Source organism: Aquarana catesbeiana, linkage group LG11, assembly GCF_042186555.1.
Source record: "Aquarana catesbeiana isolate 2022-GZ linkage group LG11, ASM4218655v1, whole genome shotgun sequence".
Lineage (NCBI taxonomy): Eukaryota > Metazoa > Chordata > Amphibia > Anura > Ranidae > Aquarana > Aquarana catesbeiana.
The window spans coordinates 16,881,230-16,908,799 of record NC_133334.1 but is presented as its reverse complement, the minus strand read 5'-3'; the positions used below and the strand labels follow the sequence as shown (position 1 = coordinate 16,908,799).

Sequence of the window (27,570 nt, the reverse complement as noted above, 5' to 3'; positions counted from 1 at the left end):
GAGCATGACTTTCAGCAGCGCTCATCCCCTCCTTCCCCTCGGTGGCAGCCTATATTGGCGTATAACACGCACACACGATTTCCCCCCTATTTTAAGGGGGGAAAAGTGTGTGTTATATGCCAATAAATACGGTAAATCTATCCCATAGTTTGTAGACGCTATAACTTTTGCTCAAACCAATCAATATATGCTTATTGGGATTTTTTTTACCAAAAAAAATGTAGCAGAATACACATTGGTCTAAACTGATGAAGAAATTAGATTTTTACATTTTTTATTGGATGTTTTATAGCAGAAAGTAAAAAAAATTTTTTTTTTTTTTTTCAAAGGTGTCGTTTTTTTTTTTTTTTAAATAAATAAATAAATAAAAAATAAAAACAACAGAGGTGATCAAATACCACCAAAAGAAAGCTCTATTTGTGGGAAAAAAAAGGACATCAATATTATTTGGGTACAGGGTCGCACGACTGCGCAATTGTCAGTTTAAGTAACGCAGTATCGCAAAAAATGGCCTGGTCAGGAAGAAGGGGGGTAAACCTTCTGGGGCTGAAATGGTTAAAGGGAGTGTGTTAGGGTGCTGGTAGCTATTTGTCTTAATATAAAGTATAAAAATCTATGGCAAAAAAAATAAATAATAAGCAGAACAACAAAACAAAGCAAAAAAAAAAGAACAGACTGACAGCTAGAACAAAACAAAGTAGACTAGGCATATCTCACTTACATATCCGTATTGTTGTTGTGTTCATATATGTACCGGAAAAATGACATGTTAATAAATACAGCTTTGTATTAATTTGTGCCTTTTATATCTGTATGGAGTTTAAACTTTAGGTTTTATGGTACCAGTATAATGTTTATGTCTTATGGCCACGTTTTCATTTCTTTATTTTTGTGTTTCTAATGTTTTGGAAACATTCAAAACATTCATATCTTGATGATTAGATTATTCATTAAAACTTTGAAATACATTTGATTTTTTTTTTGTTTTTGAATGATGTTCTGTTATACAATATACTGTATAGGAAATAGATCAGCTATTTTATTTTTTTGCAACCTTGGCCTAATTTAAAAAAGTAATGTAATATTTACATAACTGTCTACATTATTTGATGTATTAAAATAAAATAATGTTTATATATTTCTTTTACTGTGCAGATAGACTTTTGTATTCAGTTCCGGCCTACAGAGAATTATAAAGCATTTTGTAAGAAATATACAATATAAGAGACCATTATTGGAAATCAGTATGGCGAATATCTCCACAGCCACCGTGTATTTGCCTTTGGTGCTCAGATAGGCCGGGATCATGGCAATCCAGACACTGCAGAACACCAGCATGCTGAAGGTGATGTATTTGGCTTCATTAAAACTGTCCGGTAAAGTCCTGGCAAAAAAAGCTATAATAAAGCTAACAGTAGCCAGGATCCCCATATAGCCCAGGACAGAGTAGAACCCGATAACTGACCCTTCATTGCACTGAATGATGATCTTCTCCTGGTAGGAGTGTGTGTCCAGTTCTTGGAAGGGAGGAGAGATGGACAACCAACTAACACAGATTATAACCTGAACATTGGAACAAGCTAAGACTATACAGGTGGGCAGTTTTACTCCAATCCATTTCCTCCACACGCTGTTGGGTTTGGTGGCTTTGAAGGCAATGCAAACCATAATAGTCTTGGTCAATACAGAAGATATGGCTATTGTAAAGAGAATTCCAAAAGAAATTTGGCGTAGCAAGCAGGTTACATCCACAGGACGACCCAGGAAGAGGAACACACAGAGGAAACCCAACATGATGGAGACCAGGAGGACAAAGCTGAGGCTCTTGTTATTGGCTTTCACAACTGGTGTGTCCTGGTATAAAATAAAAATGACGAGAACTAGAAGAGTCTTCCCAAAACACAACAAAGAGAAGGTTATAAAAACAAATGAGATTTTGTCATCAGTGAAGGAAAGAAATTCTACTTGTTTGGGAATACAGCGAGTTCTGTTCTCATTTGGCCATTCATGATCGGGACAGCTCATGCAATTTTCTCTATCTGGAAAACAAAATAAAATCAATGAACAGTGTGATCACTTACAGGATATCTTGCTTGGCTTAGTTCTAGCTAGTCTCGCATTTCCACGTTAGTGTTCTAGGTTGTGTACATTCGATGTTCCCCGTGGATGTCATATGACATCCTCCCCAGAATGTGCCTCACGCGCACCCAAGGGCCACACTGTGGCGCGATCTGACACCCGCTGTGTCCGTGAAGGAACAGTGTACCGCCCCCCTGCCGATACCATGTGATCGCTGTGACCAATCACAAGACAATTGTACACAATGGATGGCTTTCATTCATGTTATTCCTTGTGTACTATTGTTTTGATCTCTGTGATTGGTCACAGTGATCGCATGGTACAGATATGTCCAACCACAACCCATCTGTACCATGTGATTAGCTGTGGCCAATCACAGCTAATCACAATAGTAAACACTGAATTAATAGATTTCATTCTGTAAAAATGGTTGCTTATAACAGTGAAATTGACAATTATAAGCAAATATAAAAAATCGTGATAACCCCCCCAGAGTAGTACAATGTTACTTTGGTAACACTGCAGTGCTCTGATCAGTATGTAAAAAAAAAATGGAAAAAAATGTAATGAAAAAGAAAAAAACATTTAAAAAAATAAAAAAAAATTCTTCTTTTTTTTAAATTTACTGTCACCAGTCAGTGTCCTTGATCACTGCGTCCACCAAGAAAAACTCGCTGTTCCAGGTGAGATTAGATGCCTGTTTGATGATCTAGACAGGTGCCCACCTCGGCTCGCCTCTGCATGCAGTCAATAATAGAAGAAATGGCCGCACTCTGTACTGGATCAAAATTCTTTTTTGTTCAGAACATCCCAAGGGTGGACAAAAGACAGAAAGCTGGTAGATGCATTTCACACACTCCAAGTGTGCTTAATTATTAATTAATCATTACTTAATCATTACTTAATCATTACTTGATCACCGCCACACCAGTTATATGATGATACTGTACTGCATTGGTGGCAGTATCTAAAAAAAAAGTTGTAAAATAAACAATTTTTGCCATGCATCCTACTAAATACCTTGAACTGTCTACTTTCCAAAAAATTGGGGGGTATTTGTACTGACCTGATATTTTCGGGCCTCAAAAAATAAGATCGTCAGTTCATCAGGATTGATCTATTTGTATATATGTATATATATATATATATATATATATATATATATATATATATATATATATATATATATATATATATATATATATATATATATATCCCATAGTTTGTGGACTCTAAAACTTTCTTACAAACTAAAACATATACACTGATTTGGATAATTGTCACCAAAGAAATTTAGTAGTAGACATTTTGACCTAAATTGATGAAGAAAAATTGTTTATTTGCAAAATTGTATAACAGAAACAGAATTTTTCTTTTCAGAAATTTCGGTATTTTTTAGTGTAGCACTAACTCACGTTGGAGCTTCTGGTTTAAGCGGGTCTGTTACCTTCACTTTGCTTCCCTCTGTTTCACCGACACCGGGTCTAGGGGTTCCGTTGAGTTTACTTCTGGACAACACACGCACCAACAGTGGAGTACGTTTTCAATGCTTTATTAAACAGTCAAACTTTAGGAAGTAGCAGGAAAGAGGCGGGAAAGGAAACTTTCAGGAGAAACTCAAATATCTTCTTATAGAATCTTAGCGACAAATGTCCCGGTAGAATTCAGATAATTATGTGGAATGCGCTCCCCTTGTGGGACACACTCTTTGCTCGTCTGGATAGGCCTCTCTCACCGGTCTAGCAGCCAGTACGCAGCACAAATTAAAAGTCTCTGCCACAGACTCGTTTGGGGGAATAAATCTGTACGATCCCCTGCCACAGGATGTATCAGATTTTCTGCAGTGAAAGTCAGTCACAGTGCTTGAACCTTTAAGCCGAACCGGCAACACTATGCTGTATAGTTACTTCTTTTGGATACGTCCTTCAACTGAGTCACCAGGCCCCTCTATAGACCAGCTCACCGCGTGATCTCTCCAAGACGGGTCCTCCCCTGGGATCTCCTCGGCTGTCCAGCTTCGTCACACAAGACCGACAGCTTAGGACCATTCCTTGGCAGCAATGGTAGGCCCCAGACAAGCCTCTGGACCCACCCCTGCGTCGCTGTATTGTGGGCCTCCCGATCAGAGGACCACGAGGTAGCTCCTTAACGCATACCTGTCGGCCAGGAGGGCCAGCAGGTGGCTGTAAAACGACCCTAGAACATGGCGTCTGTCCCATAATACCCTCTTCCCAGAATGCAACTCGGAGGACCACCTCCACCGAGCGTGTCTCCGGGACAGAGGAGCATCTATACACTTCGACACGTTGCCTTTCCAACACTGACCAGTGGCAACAGCGACACCCACCGGTCAGCACGGAAACACACACAATGTCAGCCAAGCTTGAACAGAGGTGAACTTTTACCTTCCTAACACCCAAATTACTAAATTTACCTAACCTGCGGTAGATTGTAAATCTGCCACCACTACATTAGTCCATTTAGCAAAAAAAAAAAAAAATGGTGTTTAAATACCACCAAAAAAAGCTCTATTTGTGTGAAAAAAAAAGATAAACATTTCATATGGGTACTGTGTTGCATGACCACGCAATTGTCATTTAAAGTGAAGACTGAAAATTGGCCTGGGCAGGAAAAGGGTGAAAGAACCCGGTATTGAACTGGTTAATGCTCTTTAGAGTAAGTATTAAAATGTATTAAAACATTCCATCAGCAACTGGTTATACCCAGGATCATGGCTGCAGCTTAAAACATGGTCCTGGCATCATGTATTTCAATATTTGAACAGGTTTCTTGTAAAAGTGATCTGGGCATTGCAAAGCCTCTGGTTGCTATCCATGGTGGTTCCTGGGTTCATTGTTCCTCCGGGAAATGCAAGACCATGATAAATGTACCCCCACAGATGAAGGCGACTGGTGTTCAATGTTTTTGGGGGGCGGCCCCCCTCACTTGCACTAACGCCACAACCCCACCCCCTGGCGGGAGATGGACAGCGGCGATCAGTGCCCCCCCACAAGAGATGGACAGCAGTGAGGAGATAGATGGTGGTGATCAGTGGCCTTATCTTAGGAGGCCCATGCTGCTCCTCGCTCCAGCTTGCTGAGGAAAGATCCGGGGTCGTTGCTTCTCCTCCCGTCCGAGCAGGAAGTGGGTCCTGAGACCCAATTGGCCAGGAGTCCTAACATTCCCTGGCCAATCGGGTCTCAGGATACGCTTCCTGAGATTGGGGGGATGATTAAGTCTAAATTCATGATTAACGCTAAAGTGACAACCTGTAAAGGCTTTAAAGCATCACCTATGGACAACTTTAGGTAACATAGTTTGTCGTCATTTCACAGTAGTGTGCAGTTTTAAATCGTGACATGTTTGGTGTCTCTTTACTCTTTACACTTTTTTTATGGAACAATTGGTCATAATAATGTGTTTGCATTCACTAAAATTAATTTAGGTGATTTTTTTCCTGAGAAATTAAAGTTTTGATAAACAGCTGCACAAATATCGTGTTTCATAAAAAATTGCAAGAGCTGCCATTTTATTCTCCAGGGTCTCTGCTTTTAGAAATTATATAAGGTTTGATGGTTCTAAGTCACCCCGTATATCAGGTGGTTAGGCATAACGCCCCCAGCAATATTTGATAACCATTACCTGTAGTATTTGATATTTCTCCATATGCACATGGGACACAGCTATGACAACAAGAATGTATGGCGAAGCCGGGAACTTTCCGGTATCCTGGGAAACAACTTTCTGAGCACTGAGATTTTGGAACCTAACAGAGAGCAACATGTATTATGTTATATATATTGTATAAATGTATTTATAAAACCAAGTTTTCTCATCTATGGTGGACACTTTACAAGTGATGTGGCCTCACCACTATTCTACTGTCTGTGACATAAAATCTCTTCTTTTATGGAAATCAGTCATGGTGCCGAAATTCTTCAACTTGTAAACCATCTGCTGACTGTGGACTTCAGCAACTCTTTTTTTTCCTGAGCTGCTTTGAAAATATCTTTTTATTTCGGTGCAGCAGTTCTACAATATATTTTTATGATTGGCAGATTACCACATCTTGTGATCTTTTTTTATATGGCAAGTTATACTTACACATAAATACAGTGCATCCGGAAAGTATTCACAGCGCTTCACTTTTTCCATACTTTCTTATGCCTTATTCCAAAATGGATTAAATTCATTATTTTCCAAAAAATTCTAAAAATCAATCCCCCATAATGACAACATGTAAAGGTTTGTTTAAAACCTTTGCAAATTTATTAAAAATAAAAAATGAAAAAATCCCATGTACATACGTATTGATAGCCTTTGCCATGACACTCAAAATTGAGCTCAGGTTCATCTTGTTTCCACTGATCATCCTTGAGATGTTTCTACAACTTCATTGGAGTCCATCTATGGTAAATTTAGTCGCTTGGACATTATTTGGAAAGGCACACACCTGTCTATAGAAGGTGCCACAGTTAACAATGCATGTCAGAGCACAAACTAAGCCATGAAGTCCAAGGAATTGTCTGTAGACCTCCGAGACAGGATTGTATGGAGGCACAGATCTGGGGAAGGGTACAGAAACATTTCTGCAGGATTGAAGGTCTCAATGAGCGTAATGACCTCCATCATCCGTAAATGGAAGAAGTTTGAAACCACCAGGACTCTTATTAGAGCGTGCCACCTGGCAATCGGGGGAGAAGGGCCTTAGTCAGTGAAGTGACCAAGAGTTCGATGGTCACTCTAACAGAGCTCCAGCGTTTCTTTGTGGAGTGAGGAGAACCTTCCAGAAGAGCAACCATCTCTGCAGCAACCCACCAATCAGGCCTGTATGGTAGAGTGGCCATACGGAAGCCACTCCTCAGTAAAAGGCACATGGCAGCCCATCTGGAGTTTGCCAAAAGGCACCTGAGGGACTCTCAGACCACGAGAAACAAAATTCTCTAGTCTAATGAAACAAAGAATGAACTCTTTGGCCTGAATAGCAAGCGTCATATTTGGAGGAAACCAGGCACCAATCACCTGTTAAATACCATCCCTACAGTGAAGCATGGTGGTGGCAGCATCCTGCTGTGGGAATGTTTTTGAGAGGCAGGAACTGGGCGACTAGTCAGGAAAGATGAATGCAGCAATGTACAGAGACATCCTTGATGAAAACCTGCTCCAGATCGCTCTGGACCTCAGACTGGGGCAAAGGTTCATCTTCCAACAGGACACTGTACCTAAGCACACAGCCAAGATAACAAAGGAGTGGCTAAGGGACAACTCTGTGAATGTCCTTGAGTGGCCCAGCCAGAGCCCAGACTTGACCCAGATTGAACATCTCTGGAGAGATCTGAAAATCGATGTGCACCGACGCTCCCCATCCAACCTAATGGAGCTTGAGAGGTCCTGCAAAGAAGAATGAGAGAAACTGCCCAAAAATAGGTGTGCCAAGCTTGTAGCATCATACTCAAAAAGAAGTGAGGCTATAATTGTCCCAAGGATGCTTCACCAAAGTATTGAGAAAAGGCTGTGAATACATATGCACATGGGATTTTTTACATTTTTTAATAACTTTGCAAAGATTTCAAAGTCTTTCACGTTGTCATTATAAGGAATTGTTTGTAGAATTTTGAGGAAAATAGTTCATTTAATCCATTTTGGAATAATGCCGCGTACACACGGTCGGACTTTTCAGCTACAAAAGTCCGACAGCCTGTCCGACAGACTTTCGACGGACTTTCGAAGGACTTGCGGCGGACTTTCTAACGAACAGACTTGCCTACACACGATCACACAAAAGTCAGTCGAATTCTTACGTGATGACGTACACTGGACTAAAATAAGGAAGTTGATAGCCAGTAGCCAATAGCTGCCCTAGCGTGGGTTTTTGTCCGTCAGACTAGCATACAGACGAGCGGATTTTTCGACCGGACTCGAGTCCGTCGGAAAGATTTGAAGCATGTTTCAAATCTAAAGTCCGTCGGATTTGAGGCTGAAAAAGTCCGTTGAAAGTCCGGAGAAGCCCACACACGATCGGATTACCAGCCAGCTTTAGTCCGTCAGCGTCCGTTGGACTTTTGTAGACGAAAAGTCCGACCGTGTGTACGCGGCATTAGGCTTTAAAATAACAAAATGTGGAAAAACTAAAGCGCTGTAAATACTTTCCAGATGTAGATTTTAAAAGCCAGCTTATTAACTGAAATACTTTATTTCTTTTAATAATTTTTCAAATTTTATTTTATGCATGAATGAACTTGATCCAATAAATTATTTGTTCAACAAAGAGAAGGCAAAATAATATAATTTATGTTATACGGTGAAACTGTCTTTTTTCTTTTGCAATCTTTATTTGTAAAGACCAAAACAAATTCTCAAAAGTTTACAAGCAAGTAATAATAAAGTGAAAAACATTCAAAATCCCAAATACAGTAGAAGCCTAAGGGCTTACAACAAAATAGACACACAATCATAAAAGATAAAGGGATCTATTTATACAACCATTCATGAAGGCAGTGGCAGAATGAAACATGTTAGGTATCCAACCAAGAGAGAAATAGGTCTTGTCACCTCCCCGCACAGCTGGCTGTTTGAGTGGCTCCACTGGAATCCCCTATTGTTGCTCACTTACCTGGACTTTACCCATCTATATCAACGGTTCAAATGACACTCCAGGATAAAAAAAATATTAAAAAGGAGGGGGGGGGGGGGTTGGAGCAGGGAGAAGGAAAAGAGGGAAAAATAGTAGGACAGACCAGGCCTGCTCTGCATCCACCAGTCATTGACCACTCAAGCACAAGTATTCTACACTCCACCATCATGGCTGTATAGGCTCAGCATCTTGGCATCTAAGAAGGTGATTGGTCTGCCAAAATTTGGTCAAATTCATCAGCGCAGATGTATTCGAGCCAGTAAAATCAAGTCTTATGAAACTTCTCCCCTGTTCCCTTTGGGGCGCTAGTCAATCTCTCCATATGAAGGATGTCTTCCACCAAATGGAACCATTGTGTGACAGTGGGGGCAGACGTGGATTTCCACAAGGCAGGAATGCAAGACCGAGTTGCATTTACCAAATGGTAAAACACTAATTCCCTGTACATCTTCACCGGCGTTGGGATCTAGTCCCGTTCTTCTTCTTTTTCTCTTCACACCCCTTTTAGGGCAACCAAAAAAGGTGATGTTGACTGAGACAAATGTTTAGGTCTGGCTCCCAAATCACCTGTATGTGTGGTAGCTTCTTCTTCCTATGGGTTTTCACCTTCACAGGAATATCCAGGTGGAGGTCACCATTTTTAGGGGGGGGTTCCCACCTAGCTCAACGTGAGGGGCCTCCCTACTGATGGTACCCAAAAGATGATGTTAGTAACCATTGCCTCTATTCCTCCTGGTACCTCATTCTTCTCACTTTCACCATTTTCATGATACATCTTTTGGTCCCTATTCCTATTTTTATTCCTATTTTTACTTCTAGGTTTGATACTTATTCTTGCTTTCAGTGCTTATCACTGATCCTTTGAATATGTTGCTATCAGCCCACAAAGAGTCGCAGGTTGGGAAAGGCCCATTTCTCTTTCAGCATAACTGGATTTTATGAGTTAGGTGTTGAGGAACTCAAGTAGCCTGCACAGAACTCTGATCTTCACATTATTTATCAGTTCATCACATGGTTTCCAGAAAGCCCAGAAGAGACAGAAGGGGGCTTAGAGATAAGAAAATGTTATGTCTATCCTAGAAAAAATGCAGGCTAAAAGAATCACTTACATTATTCTTACTTTACCCTGAGGCAAGAAGAGTCTTCACTCGGAGGCAATCGTTCTGATAGTTGATAGTTAAGATTATGGCATATGAATGACCCACATCTTCAAGACTTTTTTTCTCTAACACTTTACAGAATCTCATATAGCCTTACCTGATTTTTCTTATTTTTCCAGTTAATTAAAGTAGAATTAATTGCAAGTTTCCAATAACCAAACCCATCATGATGGAAACTCCCAACAGATCTTGTAAACAAACTCCCATTAACAAAAACATGGTTCTGAATAGTAAACTGTACAGCAAGATTTCCATTACCTTGATTTCTACTGACATTCTCATCCAATATTGTTTTTAAGCGCCGGTTAAACTACCAGATAAAAACATTGCATTTTGTATTACATATCACTGTTACTGAACTACTACATTTTAAACCCAATTACTAGAATATGTTCACATGTCAATGTCTTTTCAAACACCATTTTCAATCATTTTTTAATCTGCAGCTTTGATGTAAATAATAATCCCTGGAGATCCAGCCAAGAAGGTCCTTGTTTAGGTACTTCTTGTTATAGAGTGACAACCTCTGTCTCTATCTCCCAATTGTGCTGATGCGTTATCATCTTGTCACATGAGATTCCACCAGAGAGTACAACTGGCTGTTTCAACACACATTACCCAGGCATGGTCCACTGTTGTCACCCTCAGGAAACCAACCCTGGAAATGCCATACAGCCATCACTGGAGTGAATGCAGAGAGGGTGTGTTTGCAAATAGGTTGCAGCACATCAGATGTAACAAACTATGTAAAAAGATGTAAACAAGTGTAATACAGTGGAACCTCGGATTGCGAATAAAGCGGTTAACGAGCGTTTCGCAATAAAAGCAATTATTTTAAAAAAATCCTGACTCGGTTTGTGAGATTTGTCTCGAAAAACGAGCAGGATTCAAGCCTCTGCGGTGTGCAGTACCGCATTTGGCCAGAGGTGCAGGGGCACCGGTGACACTCGAAGCCGTTCGGAAATACTCAGAAACACTCAGAAATACTCAGTTCCCGAGTGTTTGCAAGCTTTTCCGAGGGTTTCCGTGTGCATCTGAGTGGTCTCAGAGTATTTCCGAGTCTCTCCAGCGCCCCCCCAACCACCTCTGGCCACATGCGGTATTGCATGCAATAGGAGTCAATGTGAAACTAATTATCTTAGTTTCCATTGACTTCTATGGGGAAACTCGCTTTGATATGCGACTGCTGTGGATTACAAGCATTCTCCTGGAATGGATTATGCTCGTAATCCAAGGTTCCACTGTACCTCCTTAATCCCTAGAGCAGGGGTCTCCAAACTTTCTAAACAAGAGGCTAGTTTACTGTACTTCAGACTTTAAGGGGCTGCACCATGTCCTGGCTTCAGTGGGGGTTAACAATGCCCTATCACATGAAGCACCCTCATGGCTAACAGAGGACAGAATTAGAATTGGGAAACTTAACATTAATAAATCACCAGGACCAGATGTCTTTGCAGTCGAGGGTACTTAGGGAACTCAGTCAAGTAATTGCCAGACCATTGTTCCTAATTTCTACTAACAGTCTACTGACTGGAATGGTACCAGCGGATTGGATAAAAGCCAACGTAGCACCAATATTTAACCACTTAAGCCCCGGAAGGATTTACCCCCTGACCAGAGCACTTTTTACAATTTGGCACTGCGTCACTTTAACTGCTAATTGCGCGTTCATGCAATGCTGTACCCAAACAAAATTTGCGTCCTTTTCTTCCCACAAATAGAGCTTTCTTTTGATGGTATTTGATCACCTCTGACGTTTTTATTTCTTGCGCTATAAACGGAACAAGACCAAATTATTTTGAAAAATAATGATATTTTCTAATTTTTGTTATAAAAAAAAATCCAATAAACTCAATTTTAGTCATACAATTAGGCCAAAATGTATTCGGCCACATGTCTTTGGTAAAAAAAATGTCAATAAGTGTATATTTTTTTGGTTTGCGCAAAAGTTATAGCGCCTACAAACTAGGGTACATTTTCTGGAATTTACACAGCCTTTAATTTATGACTGCCTATGTCATTTCTTGAGGTGCTAAAATGGCAGGGCAGTACAAAACCCCCTAAATGACCCCATTTTGGAAAGTAGACATCCCAGGTAAATTGCTGAGAGGCATGTTGAGCCCATTGAATATTATTTTTTTTTGTCCCAAGTGATTGAATAATGACAAAAAAAAAAAAAAATACAAACAGTTGTCACTAAATGATATATTGCTCACACAGACCATGGGCATATGTGGAAATAAACCCCAAAATACATTTAGCTGCTTCTCCTGAGTATGGGGATACCACATGTGTGGGACTTTTTGGGAGCCTAGCCGCGTACAGGGCTCCGAAAACCAATCACCGCCTTCAGGATTTCTAAGGGCGTAAATTTTTGATTTCACTCCTCACTACCTATCACAGTTTTGAAGGCCATAAAATGCCCAGATGGCACAACCCCCCCCAAATGACCCCATTTTGGAAAGTAGACACCCAAAGCTATTTGCTGAGGGGCATGTTGAGTCCATGGAATATTTTATATTTTGTTACAAATTGCAGGAAAGTGACAATTTTTTTTTTTTTTGCACAAAGTTGTCACTAAATGATATATTGCTCACACAGGCCATGGGCATATGTGGAATTGCACCCCAAAATACATTTAGCTGCTTCCCCTGAGTATGGGGATACCACATGTGTGGGACTTTTTGGGAGCCTAGCCGCGTACGGGGCTCCGAAAACCAATCACCGCCTTCAGGATTTCTAAGGGTGTAAATTTTTGATTTCACTCTTCACTGCCTATCACAGTTTCGGAGGCCATGGAATGCCCAGGTGGCACATACCCCCCCAAATGACCCTATTTTGGAAAGTAGACACCCCAAGCTATTTGCTGAGAGGTATAGTGAGTATTGAGGAGAAGCAACAGAATGTATTTTGTGGTGTAATTTCACATATTCCCATGGGATGTTTGAGCAATATATCATTTAGTGACAACTTTGTGCAAAAAAAAAAATGTGTCTATTTCCCGCAACTTGTGTCACAATATAAAATATTCCATGGACTCGACATACCTCTCAGCAAATAGCTTGGGGTGTCTACTTTCCAAAATGGGGTCATTTGGGGGGGTTTTGAACTGTCCTGGCATTTTATGCACAACATTTAGAAGCTTATGTCACACATCACCCACTCTTCTAACCACTTGAAGACAAAGCCCTTTCTGACACTTTTTGTTTACACGAAGAAATTATTTTTTTTGCAAGAAAATTACTTTGAACCCCCAAACATTATCTATTTTTTTAAAGCAAATGCCCTACAGATTAAAATGGAGGGTGTTTCATTTTTTTTTCAAACAGTATTTGCGCAGCGATTTTTCAAATTTTTTGGGAAAAAAACACACTTTTTAAAATTTTAATGCACTAAAGCACACTATATTGCCCAAATGTTTGATGAAATAAAAAAGATGATCTTAGGCCGAGTACATGGATACCAAACATGACATGCTTTAAAATTGCGCACAAACGTGCAGTGGCGACAAACTAAATACATTTTTAAAAACCTTAAGGGCTCTTTCACACGGGGCGGATCAGTGATGATCCGCCTCATGAACACCTGCTTGCTCAGCGGGGATCGCTCCGCCGATCCCCGCTGAGCAGGAAGATGACAGGTCCATGGTGTGCAGCGACGGACCTGTCAGAGCGACGCTCTCCCCTATGGGGAATCGGATGATGATGGACCATAGAGTCTGTTGTCACCCGATCCGATCCGAAAATGTATGGAAAAGTAGGGTTTTCCTCCGTTACACTTTTCGGATCGGAGCGGGTCGGATGTCAGTGGACATGTCACCGCTGACATCCGACGCTCCATAGGGATACATGTATGTCCGTTTTTCATCCGAAAACGGAAGGATGAAAAACGAACATATGGATCCCCCGTGTGAAAGAGCCCTTAAAAGCCTTTACAGGTTTACACTTTAGATTTACAGAGGAGGTCTACTGCTAAAATTACTGCTCTCGATCTGACCTTCGTGGTGATACCTCACATGCATGGTGCAATTGCTGTTTACATTTGACGCCAGACCGAAGCTTGCGTTTGCCTTTGCGCGAGAGCAGGGGGGGACAGGGGTGCTCTTTTTTTTTATCTTATTTTTAAAATGTTCCTTTCATTTTTTTTAAATCATTTTTATTGTTATCTCAGGGAATGTAAATATCCCCTATGATAGCAATAGGTAGTGACAGGTACTCTTTTTTGAAAAAATTGGGGTCTATTAGACCCTAGATCTCTCCTCTGCCCTCAAAGCATCTGACCACACCAAGATCAGTGTGATAAAATGCTTTCCCAATTTCCCAATGGCGCTGTTTACATCCGGCAAAATCTAAGTCATGAAATGCTTGTAGCTTCTGGTTTCTTAGGCCATAGAGATGTTTGGAGCCACTCTGGTCTCTGATCAGCTCTATGGTCAGCTGGCTGAATCACCGGCTGCATTCTCAGGGTCCCTGTTGGGACAGGAGAGCCAGAGAAAAACATGGAAGACGGTGGGGGGGGGGCATTCCCTCCCACTGCTTATAAAAGCAGTCTAGAGGCTAATTAGCCGCTAGGATTGCTTTTACATGAAAGCCGACCGCTGGCTGAAAAGAATGATACCAAGATGATACCTAAACCTGCAGGCATCATTCTGGTATAACCACTCAAAATCCAGCAACATACCAGTACGTTGCTGGTCCTTGTTGGGCATATATTGTAATCTTTTTTTTTCAGGCAGCCTGTGGGCTGAATGAAAAAAAGAGATTGATCGGTGGGTATGCCAACCATTAGAATACCTCCCTTCATCCACCCACTTCTAATGATGGGCATACATGCACCATTTATATATGCCGAAGCAGGGGGCATCCTCCCGCAAAAGGTAGGACCAAATCGCTCCTCCGCCCCTGCTGCCCCCATGCTTCGGCATATATCACCTGTAACTTTTGTAACTGTAACCGGTTCCAGGTTCGGGTCTCTCAAAATGTGATGGCATCTTGGGAGACCCTGTGAAAGTGTGTCCTAGTCTGTGCAATGCTGTACCCTACGCTAATACTCAACTAGTGTATGGTAGCGTTCAAAACATTCACCAATGCAAAGACCAGGATTGTCAGGACAGGAGGGACAATAATAGCGGGTGTCACGCCTATATCCATGCTTGCTGCAGACACGACATCTTTTTTGGGGGGTTCGTTGGGTAGGGGTACTCAGGAGGACATAAAGAAAATGCCTCTCATGCATTTGGTTGGGAATGTGAATGGGGGTGCTGCAGAAGTTGTGGGTTCCCAATTAGGATTGGCGAATGCAGCAGGAAGGGCATTATGGGCACGATGGGCCTGTGTTTGTCTTCTTCTTGGTGGCAGCAGGACATTACTTGTGCTTGCCACCTCACCAGCTTGAACTGTACTTATGGGACTCGCCACGTCACCAAGTGTTACTGCAGTGCTGGTTTGGCTATGACCGGGGTGTACTAGGCCACTGGTGCTTGCCAGTTCACCAAAACGCTACCAAAAAAAACTGTTAGTGATCGCAGGGATCACGCCTGACTCTGCAAACACTGCAGTTATGCGTTTAGTGTTTTGTAAGTGACAGTGATCGATTGATACTGCACTTGGGTGGGCTGAGCTGGGCTGGGCGGAGGGGCAAAATGCAGGTACTAGCAGGTATCTGGGCTGATCCCGCTAACACTGCGTTTTTGGGTACCCTAAACTGCTGGGGACGCTAGTATAGATCTGATCGGATCAGATCAGATATTGATCCGTTAAGATACTATACCACTAAGGGAAGGTGTACGGTACGTGCATGGGTGTTAGCACTACTGGCACTAACCTGACGCTGCAGGGATCAGGCCTGACTCTGCGAATGCTGCAGTTATGTGTTTAGTGTTTTGTAAGTGACAGTGATGGATCGATACTGCACTTGGGTGGGCTGGGCTGATCCCGCTAACACTGCATTTTTGGGAACCCTAAACTGTTGGGGACACTAGTATAGATCTGATCGGATCAGATATTGATTCATTCAGATACTATACCACTAAGGGAAGGTGTACGGTACGTGCGTGGGTGTTAGCACTACTGGCACTAACCTGACGCTGCCTGGGGCTGGTGCTTGCCAGTTCACCAAAACGCTACCAAAAAAACTGTTAGCGATCACAGGGATCAGGCCTGACTCTGCGAACACTGCAGTTATGCATTTAGTGTTTTGTAAGTGACAGTGAACGATTGATACTACACTTGAGTGGGCTGGGCTGGGCGGAGGGGCAAAACGCAGGTGCTAGCAGGTATCTGGGCTGATCCCGCTAACACTGCGTTTTTGGGAACCTTAAACTGCTGGGGACGCTAGTATAGATCTGATCGGATCAGATATTGATCCGTTCAGATACTATACCACTAAGGGAAGTGTATGCTGCGTGCATGGGTGTTAGCGGTACTGGCATTAACCTGACGCTGCCTGGGGCGACGCAGACCCTATCTGACCCTAAAACCTAAGTTATATCACCGCCGGGCGATCAGGGGGCTAAACCTTTATTCGGTAATAAATGGCGGGTGCCCTGACACTATAAAAAATAAACGAACTAACCAGCGTCACCCGTAACAGTTATACGGTGATCACTGGTGAAAGGGTTAACTAGGGGGCAATCAAGGGGTTAAAACCTTTATTAGGTAGTATATGGGGGTCCCTGACGCTACAAAACGCTGCCGGCGAACCTATATATTTACCTTCCTAACTAGCGTCACCAGTGACACTAATACTGCGATCAGAAAAACGATCGCTTAGTGACACTGGCGACAGGGGGGGTGATCAAGGGGTTAAGACTTTTATTAGGGGGGTTTAGGGGGGTACTCTAGACCTAAAGGGGGCTAACACTAACTGCCCTACCACTTCTAACTGTCACAAACTGACACCAATGCAGTAATCAGAGAAAAAAAACTGCTTGGTGTCAGTGTGACGGGGGGGTGATTGGGGGGTGATCAGGGGGGGTTCGGGGGGTGATGGGGGATGTAATGTGTGCCTGGCGTGTTCTACTGTGTGTGTAGTGTTTGTGCACTCATATAAATGTGTTCTCTCCTCGGCGCCGGAACGGAAAATACAGAGCCGAGGAGAGATGACACTTCCTCTGCCTCTGTTTACTATACAGAGGCAGAGGAAGATTCTCATTGGCTGGGAGCGATCGCGAGGGGGGGCAATGAATGGATGGCCTCCCCCTCATGTCTGATCACTTCCGGACAGATGCCGACCACCTCGGGCACCTGGGGGGGTCCGATTGGACCCCCCGCCTGCGGGAGGCAGATCACGTACAGGTACGTGATTCTGCCTGCCCATGCCATTCTGCCAACGTATATCGTCGTGAGTCAGTCAGCAGCTGGTTAAAAAGGGCCCAAAATACATCCCTGGGAATTACAGACCAGTTAGCCTAACATAAATAGTATGCAAGCTCTTGGAGGGGATGATAAGGGACTATATATAAGATTTTAGTAACAAAAACAGCATCATTAGCAGTAATCAGCATGGATTCATGAAGACTTGTTCTTGCCAAACCAATCTATTAACCTTCTATGAGGAGGTGAGTTGCCATCCAGATAAAGGAAGGCCCGTAGAATTGGTGTATCTGGATTTTGCAAAAGCATTTGACACAGTTCCCCATAAACGTTTACTGTACAAAATAAGGTCCGTTGGCATGGACCATAGGGTGAGTACATGGATTGAAAACTGGCTACAAGGGCAAATTCAGAGGGTGGTGATAAATGGGGAATACTCTGAATGGTCAGGGGTGGGTAGTGGAGCCCACAGGGTTCTCTGCTGGGACCCGCCCTGAAATTTTCGTGTGGGGACAATAGTTCTGAGGGCCTGGGGGTGCAATGGATTCCCTTAATTTGCATAGATTTCCTCTCACTTCCTGTTTGGCTATGGGGCAGGAAGTAAAGGGAAATCTCTGCAATAGGACAGGGATGGTAAAAAATAAAATGACAGGGGTTAAAACCCTCCCTTAGTGTGTCCAAAATGAAAAAAAAAAGTGTTGCCTATAGTTCTACTTTAAGCACAAATTTCTGATAATTTTATGGAGAGGACTAAGAAGATATAACCATGCCAATGGTGCAGCAGAAAACATATAGCACAGTGAGAAAGGTTTGTGGTCCAGGATGAGAGGACAGTCAAAATTATTATTATTATTATTATTATACAGTATTTATATAGCGCCAACAGTTTACGTAGCGCTTTACAACTTGAGGGTAGACAGTACAAATACAATACAATTTGATACAGTAGGAATCAGAGGGCCCTGCTCCTTAGAGCTTACAATCTAAGAGGGAAGGTCAAGAGATACAAGAGGTAATAACTGTGGGTGATGTGCTGATTGAGAAGATAAATGTACAGTTGTTAGTTGGGGGCCAGATAGGCTTCTCTGAAGAGATGAGTTTTCAGGGATCGTCTGAAAGTGGATAAAGTAGGAGAAAATCGGACGGATTGGGGTAGAGCATTCTAGAGGATGGGGGAGGCTCTGGAGAAGTCCTGAAGGCGAGCATGGGATGAGGTGACAAGGGAGTTTGAGAGCAGGAGGTCTTGGGAGGAGCGAAGAGAACGATTAGGTTGGTATTTTGTGACTAGGTTAGAGATGTAGCCAGGGGCCAGGTTGTGGATGGCTTTGTAAGTTATAGTTAGTATCTTGAATTTAATTCGGTGACTGAGTGGCAGCCAATGGAGGGATTGGCAGAGGGGTGTAGCAGATGCTGAGCGGTTTGTGTGGTGGATGAGCCTGGCCGCAGCGTTCATGATGGACTGAAGTGGGGATAGTCTATTTAGAGGTAAACCAATGAGGAGGGAGTTGCAGTAGTCAAGGCGGGAGATGACCAGGGAGTGGATTAGAAGCTTTGTGGTGTCATTGGTTAGGAAGGGGCGTATCTTGGAGATGTTGAGAAGACAGAGGCGGCAAGCTTTGGATAGTGATAGAATGTGGGGTCGAAAGGTTAGTTCAGAGTCCAGGATTACACCTAGGACCTTGGCGTGGGGAGATGGGTTGATAGTTGAGCCGTTGATCTTGACAGGGAGATCAGGGGAAGTGGCACCTGAGGGAGGAAATATCATGAGCTCGGTTTTGGATAGGTTGAGTTTGAGAAAGTGATGTGACATCCAGGCTGATATGTCTGCTAGTAAGTTGGTAATGCGTGAGGAGACAGATGGAGAGAGCTGGGGGGTGGAGAGATAGATTTGGGTGTCATCAGCGTAGAGATGATATTTAAAGCCGTGGGAGGCAATCAACTGACCCAAGGAGGTGGTGTAGATTGAGAAAAGGAGAGGTCCGAGAACAGAACCTTGGGGGACCCCAACGGAAAAAGGAAGAGGAGAGGAGGAAGTAGAGTTGTAAGTGACACTGAAGGAGCGGTGGGATAGGTAGGATGAGAACCAGCGAAGAGTACAGTCGCGGAGACCAAAGGAGTGGAGTTTTTTGAGGAGGAGGGGGTGGTCCACTGTGTCAAAGGCAGCAGAGAGGTCCAGGAGAAGTAGTACAGAATAGTGTCCATTGGCTTTAGCCATTAGTAGGTCATTTGAGAGTTTAAGGAGAGCAGTTTCCGTGGAGTGTTGAGGGCAAAAACCGGACTGAAGGGGATCAAGAAGTTTATTCATGGTCAGATGGTCGCTTAGTCGGTTGTAGACCAGTCTTTCAAGAAGTTTGGAGGACAAGGAGAGTAAGGAGATGGGACGTAAGTTAGAAGCGAAGCCCCCCCTCCCACAGTTACAGAATGCCAGCTGCACACATACCGGAAGCAGGGCGATTGCTTTATGGGGGCACTAGACTAATTTGCCTTTCAGCCCAGTCCGCCCCATAAGACTGGCACTACACTAACAGTGTAGTGCAAGCTGGCGGGGACTCTTTCCGTGCTGCCACCCTGCAAAGTGCTGCCTTGTCGGCCTAGGCCAGGATACAGCGTTGGTTGCAGCACACTACACTAAGCCCCGGTTCACACTATAACCCGCATGTGAATCGCACAGGAACCACTCCACAATCCTGTGCGATTCAGTGCGGTGCAATTTGAGCCCATTAATTTTGGCTCAAATCCAAAGAAGTACAGGCACCTTTGAGAGCAATGCAATCATTTTGTACCATGCTATCCGGTGCAGGCAAACTGAACTGCATTTATGGTGCATTTGGGGTGTCCCTAACTTTGTATTGAGACCCGCAGCAGATTTGTTGCGTTTCCCGCACCACACATGTGTGAACCTAGGCCTACTTAGCCAGCCTTCAGAATACCTGCAGTGGTCATTGATCTAATCTAGAATCTGGCTTCACTACCTTTGGGCAACATCTCCAGCCAGGCAGTGCAACCTTTGTGTCCCCAGGCTTGAGTCTACTGTACCTTTCTTCAGGCTCATAAAGCACCCCATAGATGACTTTATTTTCTTCCTTTCCCCTACAGGTTTGGTCAGTTTTGATGGGGGGATGACACTCGCTGCATTAATGTGTTCTGCCAGCACAGGGGCATAAAGAGCCTTCCCGACTGTCAGAACACAATGGTCACTAGCAACTATAGCCGCCAACAGTAATTTAATGTAAAACATCCAACAGGCTGGTTGTACCCAAGTTGATTGATGGATTGACTTGGGTAATACATGGAGAGAGAGCTTCCAAAATGTTCCCTCTAATATTTATACCTTTCTTCAGCATGCACCACTGACAATAAACCTCTTGGTGGTTAGCCTTGAAGATATAAATATTGGATCTTCTTACACTATTCCCAGGGACAATACCCAACAGCGGACAGAAGCAAACAATAACCAGAGCTTAGGGGAAAATGAACTTGAAGCAGAACTATCAATTCAGCTAAAGCTAGCTACAGCCTGGCAGAACAAAATTTAAAGTGACATTAAATAATGTCCTTATTCTCCAAAAATAATCCACACACTTCCTCTACTTAATGGCTCTGTACTAACTAATTTTTCAATGAAATTATTTCTTATTGTGTTTCTCTACCTCTTTGAATAGTCCTCCATGAGCATCTGAACCTCTTCCCCCTGCTATTCAATTAGTTTCAGCCAAGTACTGTACTCTAGTTGTCATCAAAAACAAAGTTTTCAGGAAATGCCTAAAGGTGGATAGAGTTGGAGATGATCATACAGATTGGGGTAGGAAATTACAAAGGATGGGAGAGGCTCGGGAGAAATCCTGGATGCGAATATGAGAGGAGGTGATGAGGGAGCAGGAGATCTTGGGAGGAACGAAGAGGACGATTTGGTGGTGTAGCTGGGGGACGAGTTGTGGATGGCTTTGTAAGTTGTTGTTAGTATCTTGAATTCAATTTGTTGGGTGAGTGGCAGCCAATAGAGGGATTGGCAGAAAGGGGTAGTACATGCTGAGCTGTTTGAAAGATGGATGAGTCTCGCAGCAGCATTCATGATGGACTGAAGAGGGGATAGCCTATTTAAAGGTAAGCCAATGAGGAGGGAGTTGCAGTAGTCGAGGCAAGAGATAACCAGGGGGTGAACTAGGAGCTTTCTGGTTTCATTGGTTAGGAAGGAATGTATTTTGGAGATGCTGCGGAGGTTGAGACGGCAATCTTTGGAAAGTGATTGGATGTGGGGCCAAATGGAGAGTTCAGAGTCCAGGATAACACCTAGCACCCTGGCATGCCGGGAAGGGTTGTGCCATTGCTCTAGACAGAGAGGTCAGGGGAAGAGGCACGTGGGGAAGGAAATATTTGAGCTTAGTTTTGGACAAGTTGAGTTTGAATAAGTGGTATGACATCCAGATTAGGGATGAGCTGCGAATTCGAGTCAAACTCATGTTCGACACGAACATCGGCTGTTCGCCAGTTCACCGAACAGCGAACAATTTGGGGTGTTTGCGACAAATTCGAAAGCTGCGGAACACCCTTTAAAAGTCTATGGGAGAAATCAAAAGTGCACATTTTAAAGGCTTATATGCATGGTATTGTCATAAAAAGTGTTTGGGGACCTGGGTCCTGCCCCAGGGGACATGGATCAATGCAAAAAAAAGTTTTAAAAACGGCCGTTTTTTCGGGAGCAGTGACTTTAATAATGTTTAAAGTGAAACAATAAAAGTGTAATATCCCTTTAAATTTCATACCTGGGGGGTGTCTATAGTATGCCTGTAAAGGGGCGTATGTTTCCCGTTTTTTAGAAAAGTCTGACAGCAAAATTACATTTCAAAGGAAAAAAAGTAATTTAAAACTACTTGCGGCTATTAATGAATTGCCGGTCCGACAATACACATAAAAGTTCATTGATAAAAACGGCATGGGAATTCCCCATAGGGGAACCCCGAACCAAAATTTAAAAAAAAAATGACGAGGGGGCCCCCCTAAATTCCATACCAGGCCCTTCAGGTCTGGTATGCATATTAAGGGGAACCCGGGCAAAATTTTTTTTTTAAAATGGCGTGGGGTCCCCCCCTAAAATCCATACCAGACCCTTCAGGTCTGGTATGGATTTTAAGGGGAACCCTGCGCCAAAATGAAAAAAAAAAACACGTGGGGTCCCCCCAAAAATCCATACCAGACCCTTATCCCAGCACGCAACCTGGCAGGCTGCAGGAAAAGAGGGGGATGAGAGAGCGCCCCCCTCCTGAACTGTACCAGGCCACATGCCCTCAACATTGGGAGGGTGCTTTGGGGTAGCACCCCAAAACACCTTGTCCCCATGTTGATGGGGACAAGGGCCTCATCCCCACAACACTTGCCCGGTGGTTGTGGGGGTCTGTAGGCGGGGGGCTTATTGGAATCTGGAAGCCCCCTTTAACAAGGGGACCCCCAGATCCTGGCCCTCCCCCCTGTGTGAAATGGTAAGGGGGTACAAAAGTACCCCTACCATTTCACAAAAAAACTGTCAAAAATGTTAAAAATGACAAGAGACAGTTTTTGATAATTCCTTTATTTAAATGCTTCTTCTTTCTTCTATCTTCTTTCTTCTATCTTCTATCTTCCTTCGGTTTCTTCCTACATTTTCTTCTTCTTCTGGTACTTCTGGTTCTTCCTCCGGTGATCTCGTCCGGTATCTCCTCTGCGGCGTCTTCTTATCTTCTTCTCCTCAGGTCTCTTGCATCCATGATGGCATGGATGGAGGCTCCCGCTGTGTGACGCTTCTCTCTTCATCTTTTTCTTCATCTTTTCCTCTTCATCTTCTTCTCTTCATCTTCTTGTCTTCATCTTCTTTTCGGGCCGCTCCGCATCCATGATGGCATGGAACGAGGCTCCCGCTGTGTGACGCTTCTCCTCTTCTGGCGGTTCTTAAATAACGGGGGGGGCCACCCGGTGACCCCGCCCCCTTTGACGCACAGGGATTTGACGGGGACTTCCCTGTGGCTTTCCCAGTGATGTCAGAAGGGGGCAGGGTTACGTAACAGGTGACCCCGCCCCCTCTGACGTCACGGGGAATGCCACAGGGAAGTCCCCGTCAAGTCCCCGTGCGTCAGAGGGGGCGGGGTCACCAGGTGGCCCGCCCCCCGTTATTTAAGAACCGTCAGAAGAGCAGAAGCATCACACAGCAGGAGCCTCCCTCCATGCCATCATGGATGTGGAGCGGCCCGAAAAGAAGATGAAGCCAAGAAGATGAAGAGAAGAAGATGAAGAGGAAAAGATGAAGAAAAAGATGAAGAGAGAAGCGTCACACAGCGGGAGCCTCCCTACATGCCATCATGGATGCGGAGCGGCCCGAGGAGAAGAAGATAAGAAGACGCCGCGGAGGAGATGCCGGATGAAAACACAGGAGGAAGAACCAGAAGAACCAGAAGAAGAAGAAGATGGAGGAAGAAACTGAAGGAAGATAGAAGATAGAAGAAAGAAGAAGCATTTAAATAAAGGAATTGTCAAAAACTGTCTCTTGTCATTTTTAATATTTTTGACAGTTTTTTTGTGAAATGGTAGGGGTAAGTACCCCCTTACCATTTCACACAGGGGGGAGGGCCGGGATCTGGGGGTCCCCTTGTTAAAGGGGGCTTCCAGATTCCGATAAGCCCCCCACCTGCAGACCCCCACAACCACCAGGCAAGGGTTGTGGGGATGAGGCCCTTGTCCCCATCAACATGGAGACAAGGTGTTTTGGGGGGGCTACCCCAAAGCAACCTCCCAATGTTGAGGGCATGTGGCCTGGTATGGTTCAGGAGGGGGGTGCTCTCTTGTCCCCCCCTTTTTCTGCGGCCTGCCAGGTTGCGTGCTCTGATAAGGGTCTGGTATTGATTTTTGGGCGGACCCCACGCTGTTTTTTTTACATTTTGGCGAGGTTCCCCTTAATATCCATACCAGACCTGAAGGGCCTGGTATGGAATTTAGGGGGACCCCCCACGTCATTTTTTTTTTAAATTTTGGTTCGGGGTTCCCCTGTGGGGAATTCCCATGCCGTTTTTATCAATGAACTTTTATGTGTATTGTCAGACCGGCAATTCATTAATAGCCGCGAGTAGTTTTAAATGACTTTTTTCCTTTGAAATGTCATTTTGCTGTCAGACTGTTCTAAACACAGGAAACATACACCCCTTTACAGGCATACTATAGACACCCCCCCAGGTACGAAATTTAAAGGGATATTACACTTTTATTGTTTCACTTTAATCATTATTAAAATCACTGCTCCCGAAAAAACGTCCGTTTTTAAAACTTTTTTTTGCATTGATCCTTGTCCCCTGGGGCAGGACCCAGGTCCCCAAACACTTTTTATGACAATAACTTGCATATAAGCCTTTAAAATTAGCACTTTTTATTATTCATGTTCGTGTCCCATAAACTTTAATGGTATTCGCGTGTTCGAACAAATTTTTTGCCTGTTCGCAAGTTCTGGTGCAAACCAAACAGGGGAGTGTTCGGCTCATCCAGAATCCAGATAGATATGTCTGCTAGTAATTTAGAGATGCATGAGGAGACTGATTGAGTGAGTTGAGGGGTGGAGAGAGAGATGTGAGTGTCATCAGTGTAAAAATGATATTGATAGCCATGGTAGGCTGTCAGTTGACCCAGTGAGATGGTGTAGATTGAAAATAGGAGAGGTCTAAGATCAGAACCTTTGGGAACCCCAACGGTGAAGGGAAGGGGAGAGGAGAAAGCAGAATTGTAAGTCACACTGAAGGTGTTGTGGGATAGGTAGGATGAGAGCCAGCAAAGAGCACAGTCACAGAGACCAAAGGAGCAATGTTTTTTTGGGGAGGAGGGGTGGTTAACCATATCAAAGGCAGCCGAAAGGTCCAGATGTAGGAGTACAGAGTAGTGTCCATTGGATTTTGCTATCTGTAAGTCATTTGTGAGTTTTAAAAGAGCAGTTTCAGAGGACTGTTGAGGGCGAAATCCAGACTGAAGGGGATCAAGGAGGTTATTCTTAATGAGGTGGTCACTCAGTTGGTTGTAGACCAGGCGTTCAAGGAGTTTAGAGGAAAAGGGGAGCAAGCAGATGGGGCATAGATTGTTAAGCTTGGTTGGGTCCACGGAAGGCTTTTTAAGTATGGGGGTGTATGTGCATGTTTTAGAGTGTTTATGATACCGGGTCTTTTATCAAACTAAATGTCATTCAACATCTACTTGAAGTTACTAACTTAACCAGTCATCTAAACTAGCACCATTCATTTTTTCTGACAGCTAAATATATAGGATCTAGACAAGACATTACCAGAGAGTATGTAAATCTTACATTTATTTGTTGGTATGTTTCACATGATGCCTCACAATATACAGTTTTCTTAAGCATATTTTTTTTTTGTAAAATCTGCTGCAAAGTTTCTTACTCAGAGATGCTGCCAGAAACAACACTTCTTGTTGCAGGTTGACAATGCTAAGCTGATGCTTTCAAAATTGCAGCAGCTGTGATAATTTGCTGTGCGCACTAGTTGGCCATTGGGATGGCTATCTGCTATACCTGATACTACAAACAGTAAGCTGCAACTTGTTCAATTGTTACAAATCATGACTCATTGACTCGTGTGTGTCCACTGAAGAATTCTAATAAAAGTCTAATCTATTTTTTGGCCACATTTGTTCTCACCTTTTGTTTATATTTTTCTTCATCATCTGCGTGACATTTAATATAAGAATAATTTTGGCATGAATGAAGAATGTTCAGAGCATAGACCATAGATTGCACTGCATCATACACAGGATCTGAAGTTCTGTCAGATGAATAATCTCCGGAGTCCGGTAAATGTTCCTGACCCGTACAATTGTGAAGAGAAATACGATAAAGATTTTCATATAAAGTATCTTTTTCTTTGTTTCCTGACAAGCAGAAAAGTGTTGTCATCCACAGCTCTTTAAGTAACTTGTCTTTTGGGCGGATCATTGGATGGAAACCATCAACAAAATTCTTAAAATGCTTATTAGCTTCTGACCACAAGTTCAAGGATAAACTACAATTAAAACTATCTGGATACTTTTCTATAAGAGCAATATGTGAGGCCCAATTAGGAGGGAGGATCAATGTTACATCCCTGAATAATCTTCTCATTAAGGTTTCAAATATTACATCATGATATGTTCCACAGAGTATGATCACTTTTACCGAGGATTTCTCAATGGTCCGATATGAACTTTCCAAATCCCTCTTGTCAAACATTGATAAATGAATACAAGAAGTGAATATAAAGGCCACACAAATTTTAAGATGTGACAAAATTCTTAATAACTGTAACGATGCTCTCTGCCCAGTTTCATCTGGAGATGACATTATTCCAACCCAAGTCCATCCAAAATGTCTGATAAGTTCTGATATATAAAGATAAATCATAAATTCATCTGGGACTGTTTGGTAAAAAGAGGGAAAAACAGCTCTGTCGATGAAAAAATCATCCATTGCCCCATAACTGATCTAAAAAAAAAGGAGACGTGTTTCAGCATTGAGGCTATAAACCTACAGGAGATAGCTAAGCTTTGAAGTATCTAGGAAGACACACCTTTCTAAAATGAGATGTTAAGGTCCTATGTATCAAATGGTAAATGTTACATTTACTTCACACTCTCCAAACAGTCAAACATAAATCCTTCCCTGTAATGAATAAACAAATCTATATAATAACGTGCACATTCAGTGGGCCAAACAACATTCACCCTCATTCACCCTCATTCACCGAAATCTGCTCTTTAGTGGCAAAAAGTGACATTCACTAAACAGTCACAAGAATGTCCCCCTTTGAGAGCCACCAGAGGATACTTCTCAAAGCTGCTAGCCCAGTCCCTGATGTTACTGACATTAATGATCCAACTATGTCATAGTGATCACATGCAGGCTAAGGGCTTCACTGACAAAAAAAAGCCTTCAGCCAGCAACTAACCACTGCCACCTTCAGGCCAACTGTTTTTTGAGGGTAAAGATCCCTTTACCTATAGGAAGTGTTTACCCTGCAGAGTGATTGGTAATAGTCTTAGGAAAATAGATCACTTTGAATGTAATAGCATGGGGGGAGAATCTAGAAGATATATCTTGTGACATCTGTTATGCCTCCTACATACTAGAATGCCCATGTGGGCATCAGTATGTGGGTCACACACCAAGAAAATTGGTGACTAGGGTTAAAGAATGGAATAATAATGTGCCTAAGGGTCATGATAATTATAAAAAGTTTCTAAACATTCTAAGGAATTTTATGGAATGGATCCAACTAAAATGTTATGTTATTAATATCATGTTCAACCCCCGGAGCGGATCTAATATGAAACAATTAAATATGTATAGATTAATATGGATTTGTTGATAAATATCTTGCATCCTAGTGGT

The 27,570-nt window shown here is 43.0% G+C and overlaps 1 protein-coding gene across 1 annotated transcript; it reads right to left on the bottom strand.

Annotated features, from left to right (window-relative positions):
* Positions 1-1,131: 1,131 nt before the first annotated feature.
* On the bottom strand, positions 1,132-26,523 carry LOC141111669 (vomeronasal type-2 receptor 26-like). Its single transcript, XM_073603817.1, has 3 exons — positions 25,846-26,523; positions 5,722-5,845; positions 1,132-2,039 (listed from the first exon to the last, which is right to left on the bottom strand). The coding sequence occupies exons 1-3, from the start codon at positions 26,521-26,523 to the stop codon at positions 1,132-1,134; spliced, it is 1,710 nt and encodes a 569-aa protein (XP_073459918.1).
* Between the last annotated feature and the right edge of the window lie 1,047 nt (positions 26,524-27,570).